The sequence below is a fragment of the Myiozetetes cayanensis genome, unplaced genomic scaffold, assembly GCF_022539395.1.
Source record: "Myiozetetes cayanensis isolate MyiCay16 unplaced genomic scaffold, myiCay2020 scf20-37, whole genome shotgun sequence".
Lineage (NCBI taxonomy): Eukaryota > Metazoa > Chordata > Aves > Passeriformes > Tyrannidae > Myiozetetes > Myiozetetes cayanensis.
The window spans coordinates 8,849,486-8,872,201 of record NW_026087412.1 but is presented as its reverse complement, the minus strand read 5'-3'; the positions used below and the strand labels follow the sequence as shown (position 1 = coordinate 8,872,201).

The following is a 22,716-nucleotide window of genomic DNA, read 5'->3' as shown; positions in this document are numbered from 1 at the left end:
ATAACAAAATTTCAAACCTGAAACTCAAGTTTTTACCATGCTTATTATGTCAGCTAGCAGCTGACTTGAAACAAAGTCTGGACAGATAAGGCATCCACAACTAAAATGTTTTAAGCTGGTCATGCAAAGCTTTGAATTTTGAGAGCAGAGAACTTCAAATACTTGAATAATATACTCTCTATTTTATTTCAGGCTGAGAGACAACTTTTATCAGGAGGACAAGTAATTTCCTTGAGATATCCTCCAAAGAATAAGATACAACAAGGTACTTCATAGATTTTACAAGGTCATTTCAATAAGCACAGGAGTATTCTTCATGCCTTTTTACTATGAGCAGGACCATCAAACACATTTTGGGTCAAGATTTATAAAAAGGAGGACCAAAGTCTCCACTCCCACTGTGTGAGGCACGTCGAAGGTTTCTGCACAGGGGCTGTAATGCTGCAGGAAGGTTTAGGATCACATCCTACCTCCACAAACTGTTTTTGGAGCAATCCTCTCTGCTTATCCTTTTGGAGTTTCTGTCTACCTTTAACACTGAATTCTCCACCAAAAGGCAGGACTGACATGTTTGCTGTGATCCATTCTGAAGCAGGACAATTTTTTTCACTTGTCAAGCATCAGGACAAGTTTCCCAGAGAGGTGTGGTATCTCCACCCTTGGGGCTACTTGGAAGTAGACTTGAACAAGGCTCTGAGCAACCACCCCCAGTGTTGAAGTTGGCCCTTCTTTGATGGGGACTGTCACAGTCTGCCTTTACAGACTGTAGGAAAATCTTCTGCCTTAGGAAAATAAACTCCCAGGCAGGTCAAATACCTTTTTGAAAAGTGTGTGTAGTTACAAAATCTGAGACTTGAGACAGGTAATTAAGGCCAGAAGCCAGTTGCTTCTGTATGGTTTGGCATTATCTATCAAATGCAGAGCCTGCACTAGCCCAGTGGAGCCTCTGGTCAGAGGTTGTAGACATGAACTCCTTCCTCCTTTTGTTCAGTGTGGGGGGTGACTTGCAGGACTACCTGTCTGGTTGCTTCCCCTGTGGCTGACCCTGTGTGCCATAAATACCAGGAGATAAACCTATTAAGCTTGCAAGCTGCAAGTGCTGCCTGGCCCACAGCCAGCCTTGGAAAAGCTGCAGAGGATTCTGCTGTGGCTTGGATTGATATGAAACAACTGTTTTACTGCCAGTGCCTCAACAGCTATAACATTAACTGCTTTATTGATCATGCACGCAACAAATGGTGCCACTTTACTGCTTTTTTTTGGTAAATTGGTACAAAATTACTCATTACACTTGTGTTGGAGATGTTTGTCAGCAATCAGCACAGCTGGACTCTTCCACATAAACATTTGGGAGGAGAAGAGCTGTGAGCTGTGTTTGTTTTTTGCTGCAGGATATGAGTTAGGCTTTCTTTTAAGTTAAAAAAAAAGTGAGAACACGGTAGAATTTTTGCTAAAAATACACTGTTGTGTAAATAGAAACCATGGGCATATATTGATATTGCATCACAAACCCATAAATACCATAAAGAAAATAAAAGTGATTCCGTGATACAAAGTTGCCAGGAATTTCTGAGCTCAGGGGACATTAGAAAAAGTTGGTCTCCTCCAAGCCAAGTATTTTCTCACTACTCTTTGCTGCCATTGCATCCCTTCTTTTGGTTCCCAGTAAGTGAAGCCCCCACTGGAGGTGTCTCCTAAACTGGCCCACCACAGGGGCTGCACGAGCGTGTGTGAGGGGGCAGCTTTGGGACATGGAAGAGCAGATTTGGGAAGGTCAGAAGTTAATCATGGGAGAAACCTCATGCTGACAAACTGTTCTGTACACACTCATGGAGGGAGAATTCCAGATGTTACTGCATCTCCTTCAGCAGTTCTAACTTGCAATGCTAAGGATGAAATGTGTCAGAAAATCTATTTTTTAATGACCTGAGCTGCAGATACTGTTCTCTTTTACTTTCAAAGGCTCTCCCATTTGATTAGTCCTATTCCTGCTCTGGAATATTTAATTCTATAAAGGAAGGGCTGTGCCCTATTTTGGGAGTCTGCAACTTTATGTGGTTGGATCTATTAGAAGAGAATGACTTGCATAAATAAAACTCCTTAAACATAATTCCCAGGGCTTAAAAAACACTTTCTAGATTCTGATATCTTTTTGGTTAATGCCTTTTAAGAAAATTTGATACCACCTGGAAGAGTATCATATCCACCTTCTTTATGTCTATATTAGATGTTTCAGACATTTTTCTATTTTTTCCTCAATTATTAATAGCATAGAGATCTGCATTTACATTATAAACCTCAGCAGCTTTCCTACACATGCAGCAGACTGTTTTTTTTTCCTTTCTGGCATCTGCTTAGCTTTTTCACCAAACACCTCCAGACAGAATCCTTGTAAGAATCCTTGCCCTTCTGTTCTTGATAGACCAGTTAGCTCTGCTTAATCACCAATGAAATCAGATGGTTTATCACAATGAAGCAGCAAGCTGGCAGCTTTACCATAAAAGGAAAAAAACCAGACTGAACCCATGTTCCACCACTCACTTACTGCTCCTTTACATTTGTTAATAACTCCACTGCCTAAAGGGGACATTTCTGTACAGTCCTGCTGAGGACACAGTAAACAGATGGCTTTTCACAGCAGCCTCCTTTTCTAAGATCTTGGGAACTATGTTTCCCTCCCATACCTCCAAGTAACTACCAGGTTGTTTGTTTTTCCATCTTTAACTCAGGCTTGCATAAAAATGGCTCTGCAGAAAATAATCTTCTTGGATCTGCAGAAAGCTGCAATAGATCTTCTCCATGATGATTTGTTGCCAGAGAACTTAATAAAAGACTAATCAGCTACATGAAAACTTTATATCTGTTACTACTGCTGCATAACCTGACTTTTCCCATTGATATTGTCTATCATTTCTTGTTTTCTGCACTCAGGGCAGATGACAGAAGGCAGCAGAGTTACTCCTCCTTGCTGGACCAGTGTCTCAGCTCCACCATCACTGGAAGCTGGCAGTGCTGGAGGAAGGATGGTATGGTAATCAGTAGATTCAACAAGACATCCAGTACCCCCAGCTGAGCATGAGACAGCATGACTGTGATTTGTAAAAGGGTTTTACGTGCTCAGAACTACTCGAAACGAGTGGAAATTTTATCTTTGCCCAGCCAACATCTTTCATAATTCCTGTGTCCTGTGAGATGTCAGCTTTTCTGCATATTTGGAAGAAAGTCAGACTATCTGATTGCTGGTAACTGTGGCTGTGTTTTTATCAGAACACTTTGATGGGACTTTAGCATCATCCCTAATGAATACATTAACCAAGTAAGTCTCTAAAGCACAAGAGGAATGCAGTGTGCACAGCTCATGTTTTTTGCTGGATGTTTGTGCCAAAAGAGGAGAGGGTGAGAATGTGAAGGGCTGTGATTCCCAGATGATGAGCCTGCAGTAGGACCAGCCATCTGCAGACATGGAGGCTTGATTCACCAAAAGATAAAGGTTCCCCAAGACATCTGAACAAGCTCATTGCTCTGGGCCAAGTGGCCTTGGTCATGAAGTACCAGAATATAATTCTTCAGTCTCATGAATCTAAGACATATTTTATTTTGGCAAGCAGAAAGTATGCAAGTTTCCAGATAAGGAGCAGTACTGAATTCTCACAAGGAAAACATTTAGTGCCCTGATCCATGTTTATGAGTAAGGACTTTTGTTTATATTCCATTTGCAAATATGCTTGCAAACCCCCGTGCAGCTCTCTGTGCCTGTACGTGTTGCCTGCACACACACGATCACGGCGACGCCCCCTTTCACCACTCCAGTGTGAACACAATTTGGCTGAATAACTGGAGTTATTTTGAGGTTTGGGGTTAGTTTTATGCACAAAGCATGAGTGGGTTTTTTACAAACAAAAGCACAGCTTTAAAACCAGCTGGGGCCCTCTTCAGAGATGGAAAGGCTCCAAAATGGCATGTGCAAGTGAAGCGTGGGTGTCCTCTGCCTGTGATGGGAGCTCTTGTGGGACTGCTCTGGCTGCAGTGCCAGCTGTGCGTGGTCAGGATGGGAGGTGGTGAAAGAGCATTCTGTCCAAGGTTAACTGATCATTTATTCCCTCCTCCTCTCTTTCTGCTTGCTCTCCCTCTCTTCTCTGCTCTCAGGAAGAATTCCTTGCAAAGAGGGCACACGAATAACGGGGAGTAAAGCTTCCCCAAGAGCCGCTAGTGCCAGGAAATTATTCTAAGCACCAAAAAGTGAATAGACAGAAATATGCACTCTTCCTGTCTCCTCTCTCCTGCACCCAGCCAAGGAGGCACAGCTGAACCCAGGCTGTTCTAGGGGCAGTTAATGGCCAAACCACAGGGCAAGGCAGCTCCAGTGGCTGCTCGAGAGAGCATGTTAGAGGGACAGGAGACAGGGAGAGCAAGAGTAAATGAGGTCCTTGTGCTGCTGGGTTGATCTGTGCTGACTCTAGTTTCATGTTAGGCAGAAAATTCATGTACTGGCAGGCCAAAACAACTCTGTTTAGCATAGGCTGTATTAGTAATTTTTTTCATTTCCTACAGAAATTCTGTATCCCTTTCCCAGCTGTTTTCCCCCTCCCATTTCTAGGGACCAGTAGCAGTACCCTGCACAGCTGAATGAGAACCCTGCTGATGGTCTGCAGGAGCCAGAAGCTGCTTGAAGATCTCCCCTCAAGGCTTGCTGCTTAAATAAAGGGTCTGAAGAAAGACTGTCCTGGCTGTAGGGCCTGCTCAGAGCCCTGGCAGTGCTGGATGCAGAGCACGGAGGTTCAGAGGTGAGCACAGATCGCTGTGGTTTAGTGGGATGAGCTTATGCCAAGGAAGTTTTTTGTAAATGTGATTATATCACACAGTATGTAGGAAGGTCTGTTTTCAGGATATTTTTTTTTGTTGCTTTATTGATCCTCCTGTGCTGCACTGTGGCTCTGCCTTCTGGGATGCACTTAAAAAAAGGAATTGAAATAGCTCCAGAAAAGAAATGCCATCTAAACCATAGGAAGGAAAAAAGGTTGATATTGTAAAGCAGATACCTGGTCCTCAGGGTTTGGACTTGAATTAGCTATATTTTAAGGACTCTTATATCTGAAAATATAAGACTCTGAAGTCAGGAACTAACTTAAATAAATAAATAATCTTCAGGAGTTAAATCTTCAGAAGTTCTAAGGATTTTGTTACCTGCATTATTTTGTTAGCATTACAGTTAGTACACATGAGATGAACTCTGTAGAGGAAAAGACTTGTTTTGATGCCTCTGAAATCAATCACCACTAGTGTGTGTATTTATATGTGAGTGTGAATAAATAAATAAATAAATGTATGTATATATACACACCTTGGACTAAATGGCAAGGCTTTGATGGGTATTTTCAGGCAGTAGAGGTCTGCACAGGGTCAGGCAATTGTACTTCTGGGGATCTGATGGCCTGGCACACTCATATGGGATGATCTTTCTTCATCGTGGGGAAAGGCTTGGTGTAGTCTAAGTCTTGGTTTAGAAAATGGCAGTTAAGTGTGATGTGCCAAACTGACTACTTGCAACTTTCTGTAAGTTCATCAGATACATATTTCAAGTGAGATAACTACAGGAGTACTGCAATCCTCGTGGTTACAACGTGCTGTGTGCCCGGAGAACTCCTGTGTCATTCCATTTGCATAGTCAGATAAGAGTGCACAGGGGCTTTGAACGGATCAGTGTCTCTGAAACAATCACTGTTCTGTGTACGTGTGTAAATATTACAGAGAAATCAACACTGGCCACTAATCCAGCTGCTAAACTGAAATGTTGAGGTGCTGTTTATTGTTTTCACCAGTCAGATCTAAAACCCTTAAGCCTTAAACCCTTAAATCCTTAAGCTCCAAACCGGGAAGCCCTAAACTTTAGGGCCAAGCCTGTGAATCTTGCTGAGCCACAGTTGCCAGCCAGAATTTCTGCAGGGTCAGGGGCCTTATGAGGACATCTACATTTCAAAGCATTCTGTGGAGGTCCTGCTCTCCTGTAGCACCCAAAGTCACTGTGAGACGGCAGCAGGTCATGTCCCTGTAGCTGTAAGTGCTGCATACATTCATTACTCTGGCTTTTTCATCCCTAAATTATGATTTTTTCCTTAGTACAAAATCCCCTCGTCCTGTCAGTAGAGACTGCAAGTGGAGAGAGCACTGTGAATTTTGAACTTGCTTGCACCGCTCGGGGCCTGCCTGCTTTCCCACTGCTCCTTGCCATCATCTCTAGAAAACAGAGCACATCTCAGCTCAGGGCTCCAGACATCAGGCTGTAAGGAAAGTAACCCCAAAACATTATTTGAATTTGCTTTGCTAGAGGGGAGAGAGAGAGAGAGGATCCAGCAGCGCTAGCAGCTAACTTTGGAATAGTCCCCACTGGTGGAGAGGGAGCGTTTTCCATGCCCGTATTTGCCAAAACTATTTGCTTGACTTTGAAACCTTCCCACATGCCTCGACACAGATGGGTAAAAGGATTGTTTTTCCTTTTTGAGTCACAGTGTTTGTGGACTGCCGCTGCTGCCAAAGAATTCCTCTGAAACTTCTAGAAAGCCCGTGTGGCCCTCTGCCCCAGAGCCTTGCCGGCTGTGCTGCCTGCAGAGCACAGGTGGAGGTTGAGGTGTTCCCCCAGGGGCAGGGGTTTCCAGGCAGTGTTTTCCAGCAGAGCCCTACCTTGCAGCATGCTCCTGTAGGCCGTGTCCGCGATGGCGTAGATGTGAGGGGGCATCTCGTGCCTCTTCTTGCCCTTGTACATGTCGATGATCTTCTCTGAGTAGATGGGCAGCTGTTTGTAGGGGTTGACCACAACGCAGAAGAGACCTGAATAAGTCTGCAAGGAGATTCAAATAAAAACCGGGCTTAACATCGGGTGCCGTGTCTGGTCTGGGGAACACAGGCATCGGCTGCATTCCATCAACGGGATTTTAGCAAGTGGCACTGCTTTGTTACTCTGCCCAGAGTAACAAAGGAAGCAGAGATTCTGGTGAATGTGTGTGTATGGGTGGTTTCCAAGTGCAGAAATAATTATTTCTAATAAGCAAGCTGCTAGAAAGCATGTGAATTTAGCAGTCTGTAGGAACACGGTGATCTGACATTACAGCTTCTTAACTTCAGTCATTTTCAATACATAATCCATACCCTTATCTGAGATAATTCATATTCATATAATTCATAACTGTAATAAGTCATATTTCTTTATATGTGTATTTTCATATCAGAGTATGCCCTCTGCTCAGGTAGGCATCACATTTTGTAAACTGAAATCCTAGATAAGAAGCTTGGATTGATGTTAGAAGAAGTTTGTTTGTTTTTTTTTGAAAAGTTTCTATGAACACCACATAACCATGATGGTTGATGAGAGTCCTTGAAAAAGATTACTTAAGTTCCAAATAGATATCTTAACAGAACAGTCATGCTTTGAATACATAACTATTTCTGCAAGAAATTTAAGGAAAAATGTGGTTTGTTTACAGTTCAATGAAGGGATTAATATAAAAATACCTATATAAACATACAAGAGTATTGGCTACCAGCTGATAGGTGTTCCTCCAGGTTTTGCTTGTTGGGCTTTTTTATTTTCAATTTTCCATTATTTCTATATGCTCCAGCTATTGAACTTGAGCAGAAAAAAACCCTCCCCCCCAAAAAACAAAACCTACCGAATTAAGAGTTCATAATTGTAGGGGTATTATGGAATTTAAACTGGCCTATGAGTGTTAGTTTGAAAAAAAAGAGAAATGCTGAAACTGTGCTCTTTCTGACATAGGCAGAAGTGGGCTTTAAATTATTTTTAATATTATTTATTTTATTTTATTGCCATCTGGTGTGAATGAGAGTTTTGTGGTGTGCAGCTGCTGCAGTGCCTCTGTCAGGGCTGTGTCCAAGGGTGGCTCAGGCTGCCTCAGATCCCCCCCAGGAACCCTGCAGGGCAGGGCTGTGCAGTGGCAGCCTTGGCTCTGGGCACAGGGATTTCCCTTTCCTGACCATAATAGGAAATGGCACCAAACAGCCTCGGCACGGCCCGAGCACTTTATATGGTATTGAGCAAACTGGGCGAGAGGCTCCAGCAGCCAGGAGCTGGCTGGGGGCTCCAGGCTGGGCAGCACAACCTCTGGGGTGCTCTGGGTGGGGATGGGGACCTCCACCAGCAGTTCAGGTGGTCACTGGGTCACCACAGTCTCCAGTCAGATAACATGAAAATCAAGCTCAGGGATCCTCACCAATCCTCAGTCCCCCAGCTAAAGCCCTTGATGTGGAAGGTAGATAATGACTGTGCTGGATTTTCATTGATGTGTGATGAAACAGTTTCATTTCAGAATGAAACTGGGCTGCTCACGTCAAAATGAACTGTAGAGTTGCCAGGATAATACACTTGAAAAGTGACAGTTTTATCCTAGAACGACCACCAAGGCCCTTATGGGAAGGATAGCAAGACCTTTTTTTTTTTGAGTAGAAATAGGTTAACTGAATGCACTCAACTAATCATTCCCAACCAAGTAAGATAATGTAGTAAATTTCTAATCCAGGAAATTATTTAGGCCTCCCTTCCCTGAGATTTTGAGGGATTTCCTGACTTGCCACATGCAGGGCTGTTTGCACACCCGGGCATACAGTAACATACCCTTGAAGAGCTCATTTTGAGGCACAAAGAGCAGGCTGTGAAGGCAGAGCAAAAGCTGGAGCTGATGAAGTTCAGGAATCCTTGTTTCTACCTGCACTGTGACTGATACCATCTCTCACCTTCAGAAAGTTAACCAAGACCTCAGCCTATCCAGAGAGGAGGAACCCAGCTGTATCTCTCCCTAGAGGGTTTGGAGGCAGAACAGGATTTGAAGTATTTTAGGGATACCTCCATAGGAGTGCTGAGCTTGTGTATCCCTCGGGCAGCTACTGCTGATGGGCATTTACAAGAGACTGGCACAACCACACGTATCTGCACTGTAAATATCTAGGTTTGGGCAGAAGAATCCAACCCCAGTTCCAACATGCATAAATAGTTTTATGTATTTAAGACAGCATTTTTCAGTGTTTAGTGAGGACTGAACAAGTAGTGCCTGTGAATACAGCCACAAGGAACTTGATTCTACTCTCAAATCCACTGAAGTTGCATTGCTGTTTTATTCCTATTTATATAATAATTTGTGCTCTAATTTGAGTGTGGATCAGGCAGATTCTTTTTGTTCTGAGCAATGTGAAACATGAGGTAGTGGCAAAACACTTCTTGCCCTTCTATCTTAATTATCTCTGATGAAGAAAAAGGGCAGGGTATGTTTCTAGTGTACAGTCACTCTGTGAATTTCTGCACTGAATATTTTTGTTTGATAATATTTAATATAAATGCAAGGGGAAGATTTTTTTTTTTTAATTTTTTTATTTTTTTTCCCCCTTTGGCAGAATTGGGAATCCCCATTTATGTCAGTGATGCTCTAAAGAGAAAAATGTTGAGGTCACGTTTTCTTTGTACGTGTGGGACTCCAAGGGGACACAAATTAGGCAACACATGGCAAAGCTAGGAGAGGATTGTTTACAGTTAGTTTGGCAAGTGGATGAGACTCAAATTGTCTTTAGATGTCCCCTCTTTTTTTAAAAAATATGACAATATCTAATAGGGCAGCACTGTGTAAAGCTGGACAGATTCAAGCAGGTCTTGGATACTGAAAATACCAATAACTTGTTGCATTACAAGTCAAAATAATTTCTTTGAAATTGTTGATTTACCATAATTTAAAAATCTAGTTGCTTGAGAAACAAAACTTAATTTCAGATACACTTCCATTTTTGTCTCCATGAAAAACCCTTTGATTTCTAATTGCATTATCCACTTTTGGAAATTAATTTCCTCTTTCTGTAGAAGGTGAAAATTCCACAAAGTAAACAAAATGGAAATCCTGAAACATCTATGCAGACTGTTGCTGAGAACAACAAAGAAATAACCCCTGTCCCCCCAGTTTTATCCAAATTCTTTTAATTCTATGTTCACCTACAAACTTAAAATCCAATAAACTCAAATGATTAGAAGATGGAAAGACTAGCTGCTTTCAGGAAGTTGATGATGTGTATTTTAGTACATTCCTGAAGGAAAGATCTTGAGCTTAGCTCTTTGAAGTTATGCATAACAATTAGATAGTTCCTTTGTTGTACTCTATGTAACTATCTTATTTTCTGCTTCATTTCCTACTTTCCAATTTAGCATTCCTCATATTAATAATGAGGCCTCTACTCCTGTTTCTAAAACCTTGTTACTTAAGTTCTGTACTTTCACTCATCAGTGGTCTGCCATGCAAGTAAAATTTTCATAGATTGAAACTGTAGATAACTTTTCTGCAGCACAGCATAGGGATCCTCTGTCTAAAACCAAATATAGCAGCTAAATTCCTTGGAAAAGTTTTGGGCTTTCCTACTGTGCAGTTTGCTAATTGTTGATGTAGATAGATTACAGAGTTATTAATGTCAAAATATGTTTGTGTTAATGTATTTGCGTGGACTAAAAGACAGAATAATCTTGGCCATAACTCACATGAACATAGAGAAGATGGTAATTTGTCCAGGCTTGTCTAATCTGTAACTTGTCCAAAATGACAGGAGCGAAAAAAGTTGAGTGGATGTGTGAGTTTGCTTCAGGAACCCTCTGGTACAAGTACTCTTGCTTGAATTCCAGTGGGTTTGTTCCTTTATCCAAACATGAGGTTTAACTCAAGCACCCACCAAACCAGAACTTGTCAGCTGCCTTTCAGTGGGAGTTTTGCCTGAGAGAAGACTACCTGGTTTGGCTTTTCTGTATGTTCCTTTTTCAAGGTCCTGCAAACTTGTTCAGGTTTATGTTGAAGCCATTCAGAGCTCCCCAGTAACCTATGTTTTCATCCAAACAGCAGAACTGACATTTTGTTCACCTATCAGAAAGTACTTTCCAAGCCAACAATATCCTTTCAGAATCAGTAAATTTTGCAGGAGAAACTGTCATCTATTTTAATTTAGTTAAGCAAAGAAGCAGTTAGTAAAGAAGCAGGAGAGTCGTGGGGAATAAAGTGAACCCAACCCATTCTTGGTCTAGGATGCCATTACTGAGTTAGTACTTGCATGGCAGTGTCACACACGGGGCTGTGTCCCTGACAGTGGAATCCCCCTCACTGTTGGTGGGACATGGTGGCATGCAATAGGAACTGCTGTGTGTGTGTTTGATCTACTCACATAAATTAAACCTGAGAAGTATCTCTCCCTTAGGTTGTGCAGCACTGAAGCTTCATTGAGGCAAGTCAGCTCTGCCATGTCCTCCACTTTGGAGAACTTTGGAGGGTTCATCTTCTGGACGTCATCCTTGCTCAGTGTCACTTTCTTTCCATTTTCTGCCAGTTCAACCACCACCTCATCCCCTTTCTCTTCCTTGATACTTGCTGCTTCAAATCCATGTTTCTCTGATGGAATCCAAACCAGTCTCTTCGCTGACCAGTCAGCCTGGGTGAGTGGGTTGTTGGTGAAGTTTTTGTCCACAAAGAGGAATTTCTCATCATCGCTGAGAGGTTTTTGAGCCATTTTGACTCAGCAGACACCTGTAGAGGAAGCAAAATATTCTGCTTTAAAGGGATAAAGGGAGGCAAATGTGGAGAAGTTCCAGGCAAAACACATTTGTCAAATCTGCTATGCAGCAGGTCCAAAGCATCTCTGTCATATCTCACATTTCCATGTGGATACTTCTGGCTGCCAGCTTAGATATCTTAGAATATCTATGTTCAGATTCCCATGCCTTTGTTATTGTGTCTGAAATCATCAAAAATCAAAAGCTTCATGGTCTTAAATCAAGTGAGGACATCTGGGCCTATTACTTGATTCTGTTTATGTTGTGCTGAAGATCAGGGAGAAAAGTAAGGCATAAGTAATGACCTGTGCAATGAGAAACTGCACTGAGACCACCAGCTGGACACCTTCCTGCAGCCTCAGCTCTTGCCCATCACAAAGTTAATTGAATTAAATACAGAATTTCCCATCACCCAAATACTGTTGGGTGCATACTGAAATGCAAGTGCAATAAAGAAATAAACAGTAGAAGAATGGTTCCCAGGCTGTGTTCCAGCAAGGACAGAAATGAACCTTTCTTGCAAAGGACTATAATACCATTTCATTTGGAGAAGAATAAGATTAAGACAAGATCAAAAGAAAAAAGCAAGAAAAAAATTGTTATCAGTGCTGCTGGTGAAGGAGAAGTAATTTAGAAATATTCCCTTTCCATGGGCCAGATAGTGGGAGCTGATCATTTGGGGAGGGTAAACAGCCATCACAGGAGAGACAGAAGAAACAAAACAAGGCTGGAAACAGCCTGAGTTAATAGATACTCTAAACCACAATGCTCAGATTGGAAGGATGATGCATCTGTGTCCTGCAGTTGCACATGGATAAAGCAGCCAGATGTATCTGCTCCACAAGTGGGAGCAATGGGAGAATTTAGGCTGCTTTGAAGTGTGCTGAGAGAGGAGGCAGCTGCTTTCCTGCTCTGGCCATTAAAGTTAGGATGTAGCTGCAAGATCTCTGCTGATAACGCTGGAGCTTTTGTAAATGTTCTGCTCTAATCCCACGGGGGACGCAGGTCTAAATGAGGGAAGGAGTAAACAGAGGACTTCTTGTGGTTTGCTACAGGGCAGAAAGAGTCGTGCTAGCTGGGAAACCTGCTGTGCAGTGGAGCAGAGAGAGCTGGGGGGGGAGCTACAGCAGGCAGCAAAAAAGTGTGTGTGCCCAAGAAAAACATCTCCAGGAGACAGAGGCTATTTCATTTCCTTATTGAGAATGAATTTAGTATTTACAGCATTCAAACAAATATGAATCTTGAGGGAGCTTGGAGAACTGACTGCTAAAGATGTCAGCAATCAACCCATAAGCAGAACAATATTTGTAACGACCAAGCTCTGTGGTATGTAGCCAAATAGACACCCTGTGCTCTGGGAGTATCAGGGCTGGGTTTCCAAATATTTGTCCCTGAAACTTCTCACAGATTAATGTTTTTTGCAAGGCCAGACTGTGTGAAGGGTCTGAGAGAGAAACATGGATCATGCAGGAGGTGACATAAAGCTTAAAATCAAAACTAGGATTTTTAGAGGCGCTTAAGAGGGTTAGATGATATCCCACTGAAATTCAGTGGAAATTAGATGCCCCAGTTCCTTAAACTCCCTCGACAATTGTCTCATCTAAAAAAAACCGAAACAAAACTAAATATGCTTGTTCTAGAGCCTTGCCTGGAAATCCCCAACAGAAAAATTCACCCAGGTAATCAATGCACGTGCAATGTGTGAGGCAATGGGGCTGAGATGAGGGACACCCTGATGTTTAGATCTGGGCATTGCCCCTGGCCCACGCTCAGTGTTCCCCACTGTCAAGGCTCTGTGAAGGGAGCATCTGTAGGATGTGGCCCTTTGCTCGCTCCCAGGAGATTCTTGGAAGAGAGCTGCAAGAGGAAACTATTTGACCTCTGTGTGGATTAAGGCAGAAAATGTTCCCTCGTTGCCAAGAGGGCTGGTAGAGCTGCACAGTTCCAATAATGGAGATGGTATTCTCTCCAGCTGAGCTTTCCAGCTGGCGGCTGCAGGGTGAAGCCAGAGGGACAGGGGAATGAGGGAGCTCTGCCCCATCCCCAGAGCTCAGCTCCAGCAGCACAGGGCTCAGGGAGCAGCACTTGCCATGGCCTCTCCCCTCCCACTGCAGTGGCACTGGGCAAGGCACATTCCCCACCCCACTGGCCCAGCAGTGTGGGAGGAACTGCTGTGGCAGTGGAGCAGGGGCTATCAGTCCATCCTGTGCTCAGGAGGGAGCTACATGCTCAGCCTGAAGCATCAGAAAGGTTGGATAGTGCTTCCTGTGGCCAAGTGCTAAGTGCCAGCACCTTCACATCAATAGGAATTTGATATTGCTGTCAGAAACACCGAAAGTGAGACTGAACTGCAGAGCTGAGCTTCATGGGGTCAAATCCTGCTACTCTGAGGCTGCTCAGAGATGATGATGATGATGGAAATTAAACTGCCAAATCATCCTGACCATCTGCCTCAAAACCCAACTCTAGCTAAAACTGTTGGCTTGCTACAAAATACGTCAGTGGGACATGACAAAAGTTCTTGCCTGTCCTGTTGCCCAAGGGCTCAAGGAAAAGTTTCTGTTCCAGTTACAAGCCAAGTCAAAACCATCTTCCAGATGAGCATGAAACAGAGCTGGTGTCTCTGTATTCAATTATGTTCTACTTCCTGCATATGCATAATGAGGTGCAAAAAGTTTTAAATTCAATCTTTTTGAAAGCAAGATGAGGTTGGAAGGTATGTGAGGTGGAATGAACTGCTGAGCTTGAAAATACAGCTTCTTGTTTCCTAGATCTAAGCACTAGGACTAGTTTAACTATGGTAAGAAGAGACACCCTACAAGAACTAGTGAATAGACAGTCTGAGCTGGATCCTGTAACTCCTCTGAAACACAATGAAGAGAAAACATGAATTTGTGTGAAAAGAGCTTTTCATGACTGGTCCTCTGGAATCTGAGGATAAAGCTTGAGCAGCTACTGACTACCACTGTAGTAAAAAAAGAAATGCAGTTATGAAGTGTGGGTTAATGGCTATTAATAGTTTAATACATTTATTAATATGCATTAATTGATATTCATTAGAAAGGAAGGTTTCTGAATACAAGTGGTAGAATATGAGCTCCACAAACTCAACTAAATTTGTCCTAGGGAGGACTAATGAGCTGCTAATGAGATGCTGAATCTTTCTGACTAATAATTGGCAGTAAATCTTTTAGTCCATTTCTGATCAAGAATGAACTGCACTCACTGGTCCAGCATATGATTGCTACTGGGGAAATGGGCCAAGGGAGGAGACTCCTTGCTGCATATTGAGAACATTCCATGAGAAGGCAAAATTTACCCCTCAGCCAGTTCCTGGGTTTCATCCATAGGGCTGGCTGAGAGAAATAGAGACCACTACCACATCTGTGCAGGAGATGGTAAGAGGTCCTCATCCATTCTTTCAGGCAGGTGATAGCCCAAATCATGTACAAGAGGAAATACTTTTATACTCAGAGGTGAGCTATCCTGAGAAAGGGAGAAGGAAAAGCAATCACAAAAATACCATTGTTATAAAGTTTCTTGCCTTAGAATTGTGCCAAATTACACCTAACCTGATCCATTTGTTGTACTTGTCCAGCCCCCAAATGTGCACATAGACACAGGCATGGATACAGCTCACTCTGTTCCTGTCTGCTGTCCCACTACAGAGATATCTGGCTGGACTTCATTGTCTTTTCCCTTTTTGTGTTAATGACAGAAGCTGAGTGCTGCCTTTATAATTAGTTTATCCTGAGTATATTATTCCAAGGATGAAATATAAATACTTCCAGGAAGTGCACTTTAATTAAAAGGTTACTGGCCAAGCAGAATTGCCTCCTGGGTTAGAGCTTAGAGGGACTGCTTTTCTCCTAAGGAGAAGATAAAGGACACTTCTCCTTTCCTCTGCAGGATGGGCATGTTGGTATAAAGGCTTATCACATCCCTGCAGGGAATAATTATTAGAACAGAGGAACATATAACCAAGGATGTGAATTATTTTCATGAAATCAAGTCCTGCTCTCATGAGTAATTCGTGGTGGAAGAGTGTAGCAGTAACCTGCTGCCTGACTCAAACTGCTTTTCTTGGGCTACAGTCATTCTTGACTGTTCCCTCCAGGTTCCTTATCTTTTACTTTTCCGGTATTTAACTGAATCATCCAACTTGAACATTGTTTGGATAAAAAGGTAATCAAAAGATAATCTAGAGGTGAATCTTAATGTAGTGACCTTCACTTGGGAACTGGCATTGTTAGCTTTGTCACAAGCACTGCTACCAATCTCTCCTGGCCTTTCACCTCTCCCCTTCATGGACATGTTCACCTGGACATGCATTCTCCATATACTTCAGTCAAATTCCCTGTAAGTGCCTTGGTCTCCTATGAGGTCCTCTCACCATTAATGTCAGTAACTACATAACTCTGATTAAACACTTGACAGCTCTTCTAGTACTCAAAATAAATTGGCCCAGGTTATTACCTGTGCTACAAACTGTAAAAACTAGAAAAGAAGGAAAAAAGAATTGAGGTGCATCATATGGGGATAGATTCCATTAATCTGGAAAATACCAGCTATTTCAAGTGCTCCCAAATGTCGTTCTACTAAATAAATCATATTCTGCATGTTGATAAGAATTAATAAATAATCCAAAATTGAACTGGAGTTTGCACAAATTGGAAAGCTATCTCTAGCTCTTGGCTTCTTCTAAAATTAACACAGTTAAAAGCCAACAGATTTGCCACTAATAAGTCTCCATGATTTGCAAAGCGTTGGGATCTCTGCATACATCCATGCACGCTGCCTTATATGGTGATGTTCTGCTCAATACTGGCCGTTCCACAGAAATGTAATGATAACAAATTCAAAACAAATACCTTTTAGGGACTAGTGTGTCAATTGCAAATGAGATAATAAAAATCATTGTTTACATCTAAGCAAGAGCAGCCAGAGCAGTATCGGGTACTAAGCTGAAGTGACTACTTGACCACAGCTTTGCTCCTGGGGGATTCAGGGTTCAGACTCTGCATTAGTGGCTTGAGGGAAGGGTGAACTTTGGGAGTTCAGCAAGTCAGTCAATCCAGAGTCTTGCTGCAAGCTGGCAGGGCAAAGCTTGGAGTGAAGGAGAAGGTGGGCTCATTTTTGAACAAGTGCATTTTAGAAAGGATTTTACCAAGATATACTTATTAGACAATAATGACAAAACTTATGATATCCCTTATATTAAAAGTATTTCATTGCTTCTTAATTATGAAAACATATATGCCTTTCACACATATATCAACATTTTTATACATGTGCATGCACACATACACACACACATATATATTATGTGTGTGAAAGAAGCCAGTGAAGCTCTGGGATGACACTGAAGCTGCTTTCTGTACTGCCATCTACTGTCATCTTAATTTACTTTTGGGATTTTGTTAGAAGTTTGTTGCTTTATTTTCCCTTTAAAAAAAGGCATGCCATCTTTGAAATTAATGTAGTTCAGTGAATTATCAGCTTAGTTTTGCTTAAAATTTATTCCCAGCATATTAAAAACATGTATATGTAATGCTGGGGCATTTATGTAAAAATGTTCCCATTTCTTCTTCTGATTTTTAAGCTTTTCTCCTGTCTGACAATCTGATTATTTCTTTTAACAGTCCTTTATTAGGACTGAAAGCTTATAAATACTTAAAAGATCAGCAGTTGAGGCTACCAGGTTTTTTCATTACATGTGATGGTTAATTGCAGCAGGTACCTGCAACCATCCTCAGTGTCCTGCACCTAGCAGGCTGCATTGCCACAGGCTCAGAGTGCAGCTCGTGCCTGCAGCCAGTGTCTTTTGGGCTCAACCCAGCAACAGCAGTGTTAGAAGTGCCTAAAAAGCAGGCTGGAACAATCTGTGCTTTCAGACATGCATTGTCTCTCATGCACTTTTAACTCGAACCCAGCCAGTGATACACGAATCAGGATAAACTGTTCAAGTGCCTGTGACGGGTCTGTTCCCACTTCCAGTCCTATCTGATGTGTTTGCAAAGCAGTGTAAGAGTTAACTTCCCATCCCAAAGCGCTCAGCCCGGTCCCCTGTGGGGATCTCCACCCCCTGTGGTACTTACAGGTGTCCAATGAGGGGAGCAGAGTGAGTTGGAGAGTCGGAACCTGTACAGCCACCAGCCGGGACAGCCCAAGTCCTTGCTGCCTTTGCAGCCTCCCTATATAGAGGAGGAGAATCTTGTCAGTGGGGAGGGGCCCTGGAAACCACGTCCTGCTGGAAAATCCTCTTGGTACCTGGCTTAAAAAAGACAGCTTGAGCCAAGGACCTGACCCCCAGCAGGGCCTAACCCTGGGCTGCTGCCCCTGCCCTGAGCTGCTTTTTAGGGAAGCAGGCTGGTCCTGGCTTTTGAAAAGCTATGAAAAGGGTGCCCCTAATTGGAAAGGGGTGTTCCTGACTGGAAATGGGTGCCCCTAACTCACAAGTTCAGAGGTTTTGCTTTTCCCTAGGGTGAAACTGTTTGACCAAGCAAATGGACTTTTAACTCCTTCCTGCCTTGGCAGCATCATCACCCCTCGTGGCCCTCTGCCTACAAGGGCAAAGGGCAAGTCACGGTCCTGCATGGCACAGGATGTTTCCCACCCACCATCAGTGCACTTTCTTGGAGCTAAGATAAGTCCCTGAGTTCAGGAGCTGCTTGGACGAAGAGGGTTATTCCTGACCCAGCAGGAGTGTGTGGGTGGAGGTTGCTCTGGGTCTCCCTGTGTTTATGTGACATTTGGAGCCTAGGGCTGGTTTAAGCCTCCTTTGCTCCGGGAACAAGAGGGTTGTTTCCCACCTCTCCAGCAGATTTTGCAAAGTTTCTTTTGCCATGCAGCATGCAGCTCAGTTCTTGAGAAAGGACTCTAAATACTTTTTCGTATACAAGAAGTACTTCTCTCTGTCCGTAAAAGGTAGAAGAAAAGAGATAAATAGCAGGTGGGGAACTGTCCCCTGCATGCAGTGGAAAGAGCAGGCAGCAGGCACCGTGTGCTGGGGGAAGAGGAGGACAGGGCACTGGGAGCCAGATCTTCAGGGGTTAGGGAATGATCTGTTCCTCATCAAACCTTCCTCACACCCGCATAAACCTTCACTCCCCAGCTGTCCCCCCTCCTTCTCCCACTAGTAGTCAACAGCCTTGTGCAGTAGGACCTGTGGATGGAGACATCCCAAAAAGGGAAAGCTAGGATCCTCTAGGAATTCCCATCAACGTGCCAAATACAAAATACCGAAACAACCCCCTCTCAGCAACAGACTAAATATGGTGTATACCCAAAGGATCAGAGCACCGGCCTGAGGGAAATTATTTCTCTTGACATCAACAGCCCTGTCCTCTCTGGAAAATACACACTCCTGGAGAAGATGGATGAGGCTCATATTGGTCCCATCATCCTAAGAAAATACCTATGAGGGGAGGCTGGGCTGAAAACCCCTGCTGTCACTTGGTCAGGCACTTGCAGGTGTGATAGACCCGTAGCAGCCCCTTCTTCTGGCTCTAGTAGGTGGTGAACAAATTTGGACAAAAAGGAGAGAGGGAAAGAGCACTGGGGTTTCTTCCCTACAGCATTTCAGAAACATCAGGTACAGACTCATGTTCAGGCCTTGGCCTGGAGAAGTCCAGATTTGCCAGAGCAGAGACACAGTCCCAGGGGTTGGGGTCTGTCCTGCCAGCTGGAGGGTCACTGTCCCCTCTGGTGTGGGGCTGCCCCACAGCCACGCGGGGCCTTCCCGGGACCCGAAAGGCAGCAGTGTCATGTCAGACTCGTGCACGTGTGACTGCTGGGGCAAAGCCAAGGGGAATGATCACCATGACACAAATCCAAGACACTTGCCCTTGTTAGCAGAAAGTTCCTCATGGGTAGGTTAGTTCACCCTATTTTTTTCCCCTTAGTATCTCAGTTGCAAGCTTAGCTTTTAAATAGAAAAACGATGAAATGCAAGGGGAGCCTCTGAAAAGTATGATCATTTTAATATTCATCGAAGTTACCCTAAGAAGTTCCTTTTCAATGCATGCAGCTGTTTCACAAAACCAGACACATTATAATAGTAGCTTAAAAAGGAGTGGAAATTATTCTGGCTGGTCTGCAAACCGCTGCATGTGCACACGCAGGCTTGCTGCCCGAGCAGGGTGTTTAACAGCGGCAGTGCTGGAGGGTGATATATGGTGTGACATTAAAGGGAGCTGGAAAGTCTAAAAAAATATTACTGTTGGGACTGAAACAGTTGCACTCTCGAGCTGTGTGGGGTAGAAACTGATAAGTATAAGCAATGGCTTCCAACCTTCACTTATAAGTTAATGTAAGAATATACTAATCTAATAGCCTGGCTGGGGTTTCCTGAATGTTGTGGTTTTTTCTTTTAAAACCAAAGTTGCCTCAAAAAGAAAGCTGGGGATTCCCAGTGGACAATGACTTTATGGAAAAAAACCCCAAACACCCAAAAAAACCCAACAACAACAAAAAAATCGCTTTATTTAACCCCCCCGGATTTGTTTATTTATTTGTTTTAATTAATTTTCTGGAAAAAAATATTGAGCTGACTGTCCTTAAATATTTCCCTGCTGAATTTGCACTGTAAATATTGTACTTGGGAAAAAAAAAAAAAGAGTACCCAAGAAGGAAAGAAATGAACTTTCAGCTGCTTTAGTGTGGTGTAACCTGAACACAACAGAGGGGAAAAAGAAAAGCACAGATGGCGATGTTAATTTGTTAAATAATGTTGCAGATAAGCAATTTTTTTTGTTTGTTTCAAAATATTTTTACTTAAGTTTTTACCACCCACATTTCTCTAAGCTGACAAATGTAACAGGAACTGCAAAGTGCACCGGTGGGTTACCACCTGTGTCAAGCTGTGCCCTTGCAACAGGAGGGACAGCGTTTGTCCAAGTTAGAACAATTAATCATGACAACAGTCTGATGAGGTGAAATACTCGCCAACTGCTTAATGTTAAGCTTTGTGCTTAGCGCTGGCTGCAGGTCAAGGGAAGCGTGTGGAGAGCACAGGTCGGTCTGAATCAGCTGGGCAGCAGCTGCTGCTGAAAGGGTGTCTTTGCAAGCGTGAACAAATATTTGGGGTTTCTTTTCCTAAACGTAATTACCCAGCGATAATCACTGCTCCGGAAAACTGATCGACTGACACCGAGCCTGGGCTCGATACGGAGGGTGCTCAGGAAGGAAGGAGTAACCGACCCCTCGGAGCTGCTGATAAAGCTTCGGAAAAAGCCTCCCCTGTGCGTGACAGAAACTCAAACCTCTGAAGCAGTACGGATGCTGTGGAGTCTACAGATGTAGTTTGCTCCCATTCTAGGGGAGAGCAAAAATTGGGTTTTAAAGAATTTTTTATTTTTAAAACTTGGGGGTTGAGCTCTTCCAAAGTATTTTGCAGATCTGATATCCACAGCAAACTTCGCTGGCTCCTTGTCACCTTCACTTGTGATAACAAGCTTAGACAAGGAACAGCACCCTCTTTTAATGTAAATCCCTCCATAATCTCTTGGTTAAAGTTTTATCTCCAACAAAATTCAGAAGTGGATTTTTCTCATTAAAGCCCCTAAACTTCTACTTGCTTATAACTGTTTTTCATTTTCTGATGTCAGTAGAAAGAATAAGGGCAGTTAATGCAAGACATCCCAGGCTGTAATTGAACTAGATGGTGCTTCTGCAATTATTTGAGAAAATAATTGTTGTGTATGCTCACCTAGGTGGCAACTTCTTCTAAAACCTGAACTCTTAATTCTAGGACTGTGAATTATTTCCATCTAAATATTGATCTCACTTACCTTAAAATTTTAAGGAATAAGTGCAACCGTAGTTTTGCAGTTCCTCTTCACCCGTTAACAAGGCAGGAGGTCTGACCTTCCTAGGACTCACTGTATGTCAGCATCTTGAAAGATGCTCTTGTATTTCATGTACTGTCAAGATTAATGTTAGACTATTAAATAATGTGATTAGACCAGTATATTTTCAGAGACATGTTTCAAAGCTTTGTTGTACAAATAAATATCACTGGAAATACACTTTAATTTGATTTTAGTTTGCTTGTACAATGACTATACTTTGAAACAAGAGATTGTTCCAAAACCCCAAATTGGAGAATTAGATGAAATTCATGTTGCACCAAGAGCAAACAGGCTGCTGTTTCCACTCACTGTTTCAGTGCAGTGTCTGGACAATGGGCTGAATTTCCCCAGGAAAATAGTCCCAATTCCCACTGTTTTAAACATGTTTCTTTGATTTCAGGCATACATCTTTGCCTCAAAGCTCAGGGAAGGACACCCTTGTAACAGCCTCTGCTTCCTGGACTGTGGAGACCAGGAGCCTGCTGAGCTGTGTGCTTGGGAAAGGGCAAGTACCAAACACCCCTTTGCCTTCTTCAACCAGGACAAAAATTGTATTTCATTTCTACCACTAAAAATCCATTTCCCAGGGAGCTCCTTGGCACCTGGGCAGCATCTGAATGATCTATGATGGGAAGACAGAAAGCAGAGGCAGTGGCTTTGGTTACACTGAAACATTTGCATAGCATAGAAGGTTAGAGATTCTGTGTTTCCCAGAGCCTTTTTTTTTTTCCCTTGAGAAGACAATTCAGAATCCAAATTATACATAACGATTTGGAGAAACAGAGGTCTAGCATTTAACCTCTGGAAAACCAAAGTAAAAATTCAGGGATTTCTGTGGCCAGAGCAATCATTTCTACGTTGTTCAGAAATTAATTTTTGCAACTTTTCCACTTCCAGTTCATTCCAAAATGAAGGTAACTTACAAATAACACCTTAGGAGATCAACTTGATACTATGTTTTAGATAAAGAAATTAAGAGAGAGATCAGTGATTGTGAATTGTGAATATTTGCATTAGTGTGGCAGGCGAGAGCCAAGTAAGGAGGCAGAATCCCATGGAGCAGCTTTCACAGGGATGGCTCTCCAGCCCACCAGTTGAACCTGGAGGTGCAAGCTCAGAGCAAACACTGAGGGCGTTGAGAGAGTTGCTGGCTTGACCCACTGGTCAACTACTCAACTACCACTGATGCAAAGCTACAGGAGACCGACAGATGGGTTTGGTCGAGGTTGACTTGCAAACATGCCCTCCCCTTCTGGCGACAGTCCTGAGACACTCCCAAATCAGCAA

General features: G+C 43.0%; 1 protein-coding gene across 1 annotated transcript in view; it reads right to left on the bottom strand.

Moving 5' to 3' along the window:
• MYH11 (myosin heavy chain 11) overlaps positions 1 to 17,823 on the bottom strand; it is a 55,081-nt gene extending 37,258 nt beyond the window's left edge. Inside the window, exons 1-3 of the mRNA XM_050317241.1 lie at positions 17,677 to 17,823; positions 11,194 to 11,552; positions 6,679 to 6,835 (exon numbers count right to left, since the gene is read on the bottom strand). Coding sequence (XP_050173198.1) covers positions 6,679 to 6,835; positions 11,194 to 11,535 — 499 coding nt within the window. The 5' untranslated portion in view covers positions 11,536 to 11,552; positions 17,677 to 17,823. The remainder of the gene's footprint in view (positions 1 to 6,678; positions 6,836 to 11,193; positions 11,553 to 17,676) is intronic.
• Between the last annotated feature and the right edge of the window lie 4,893 nt (positions 17,824 to 22,716).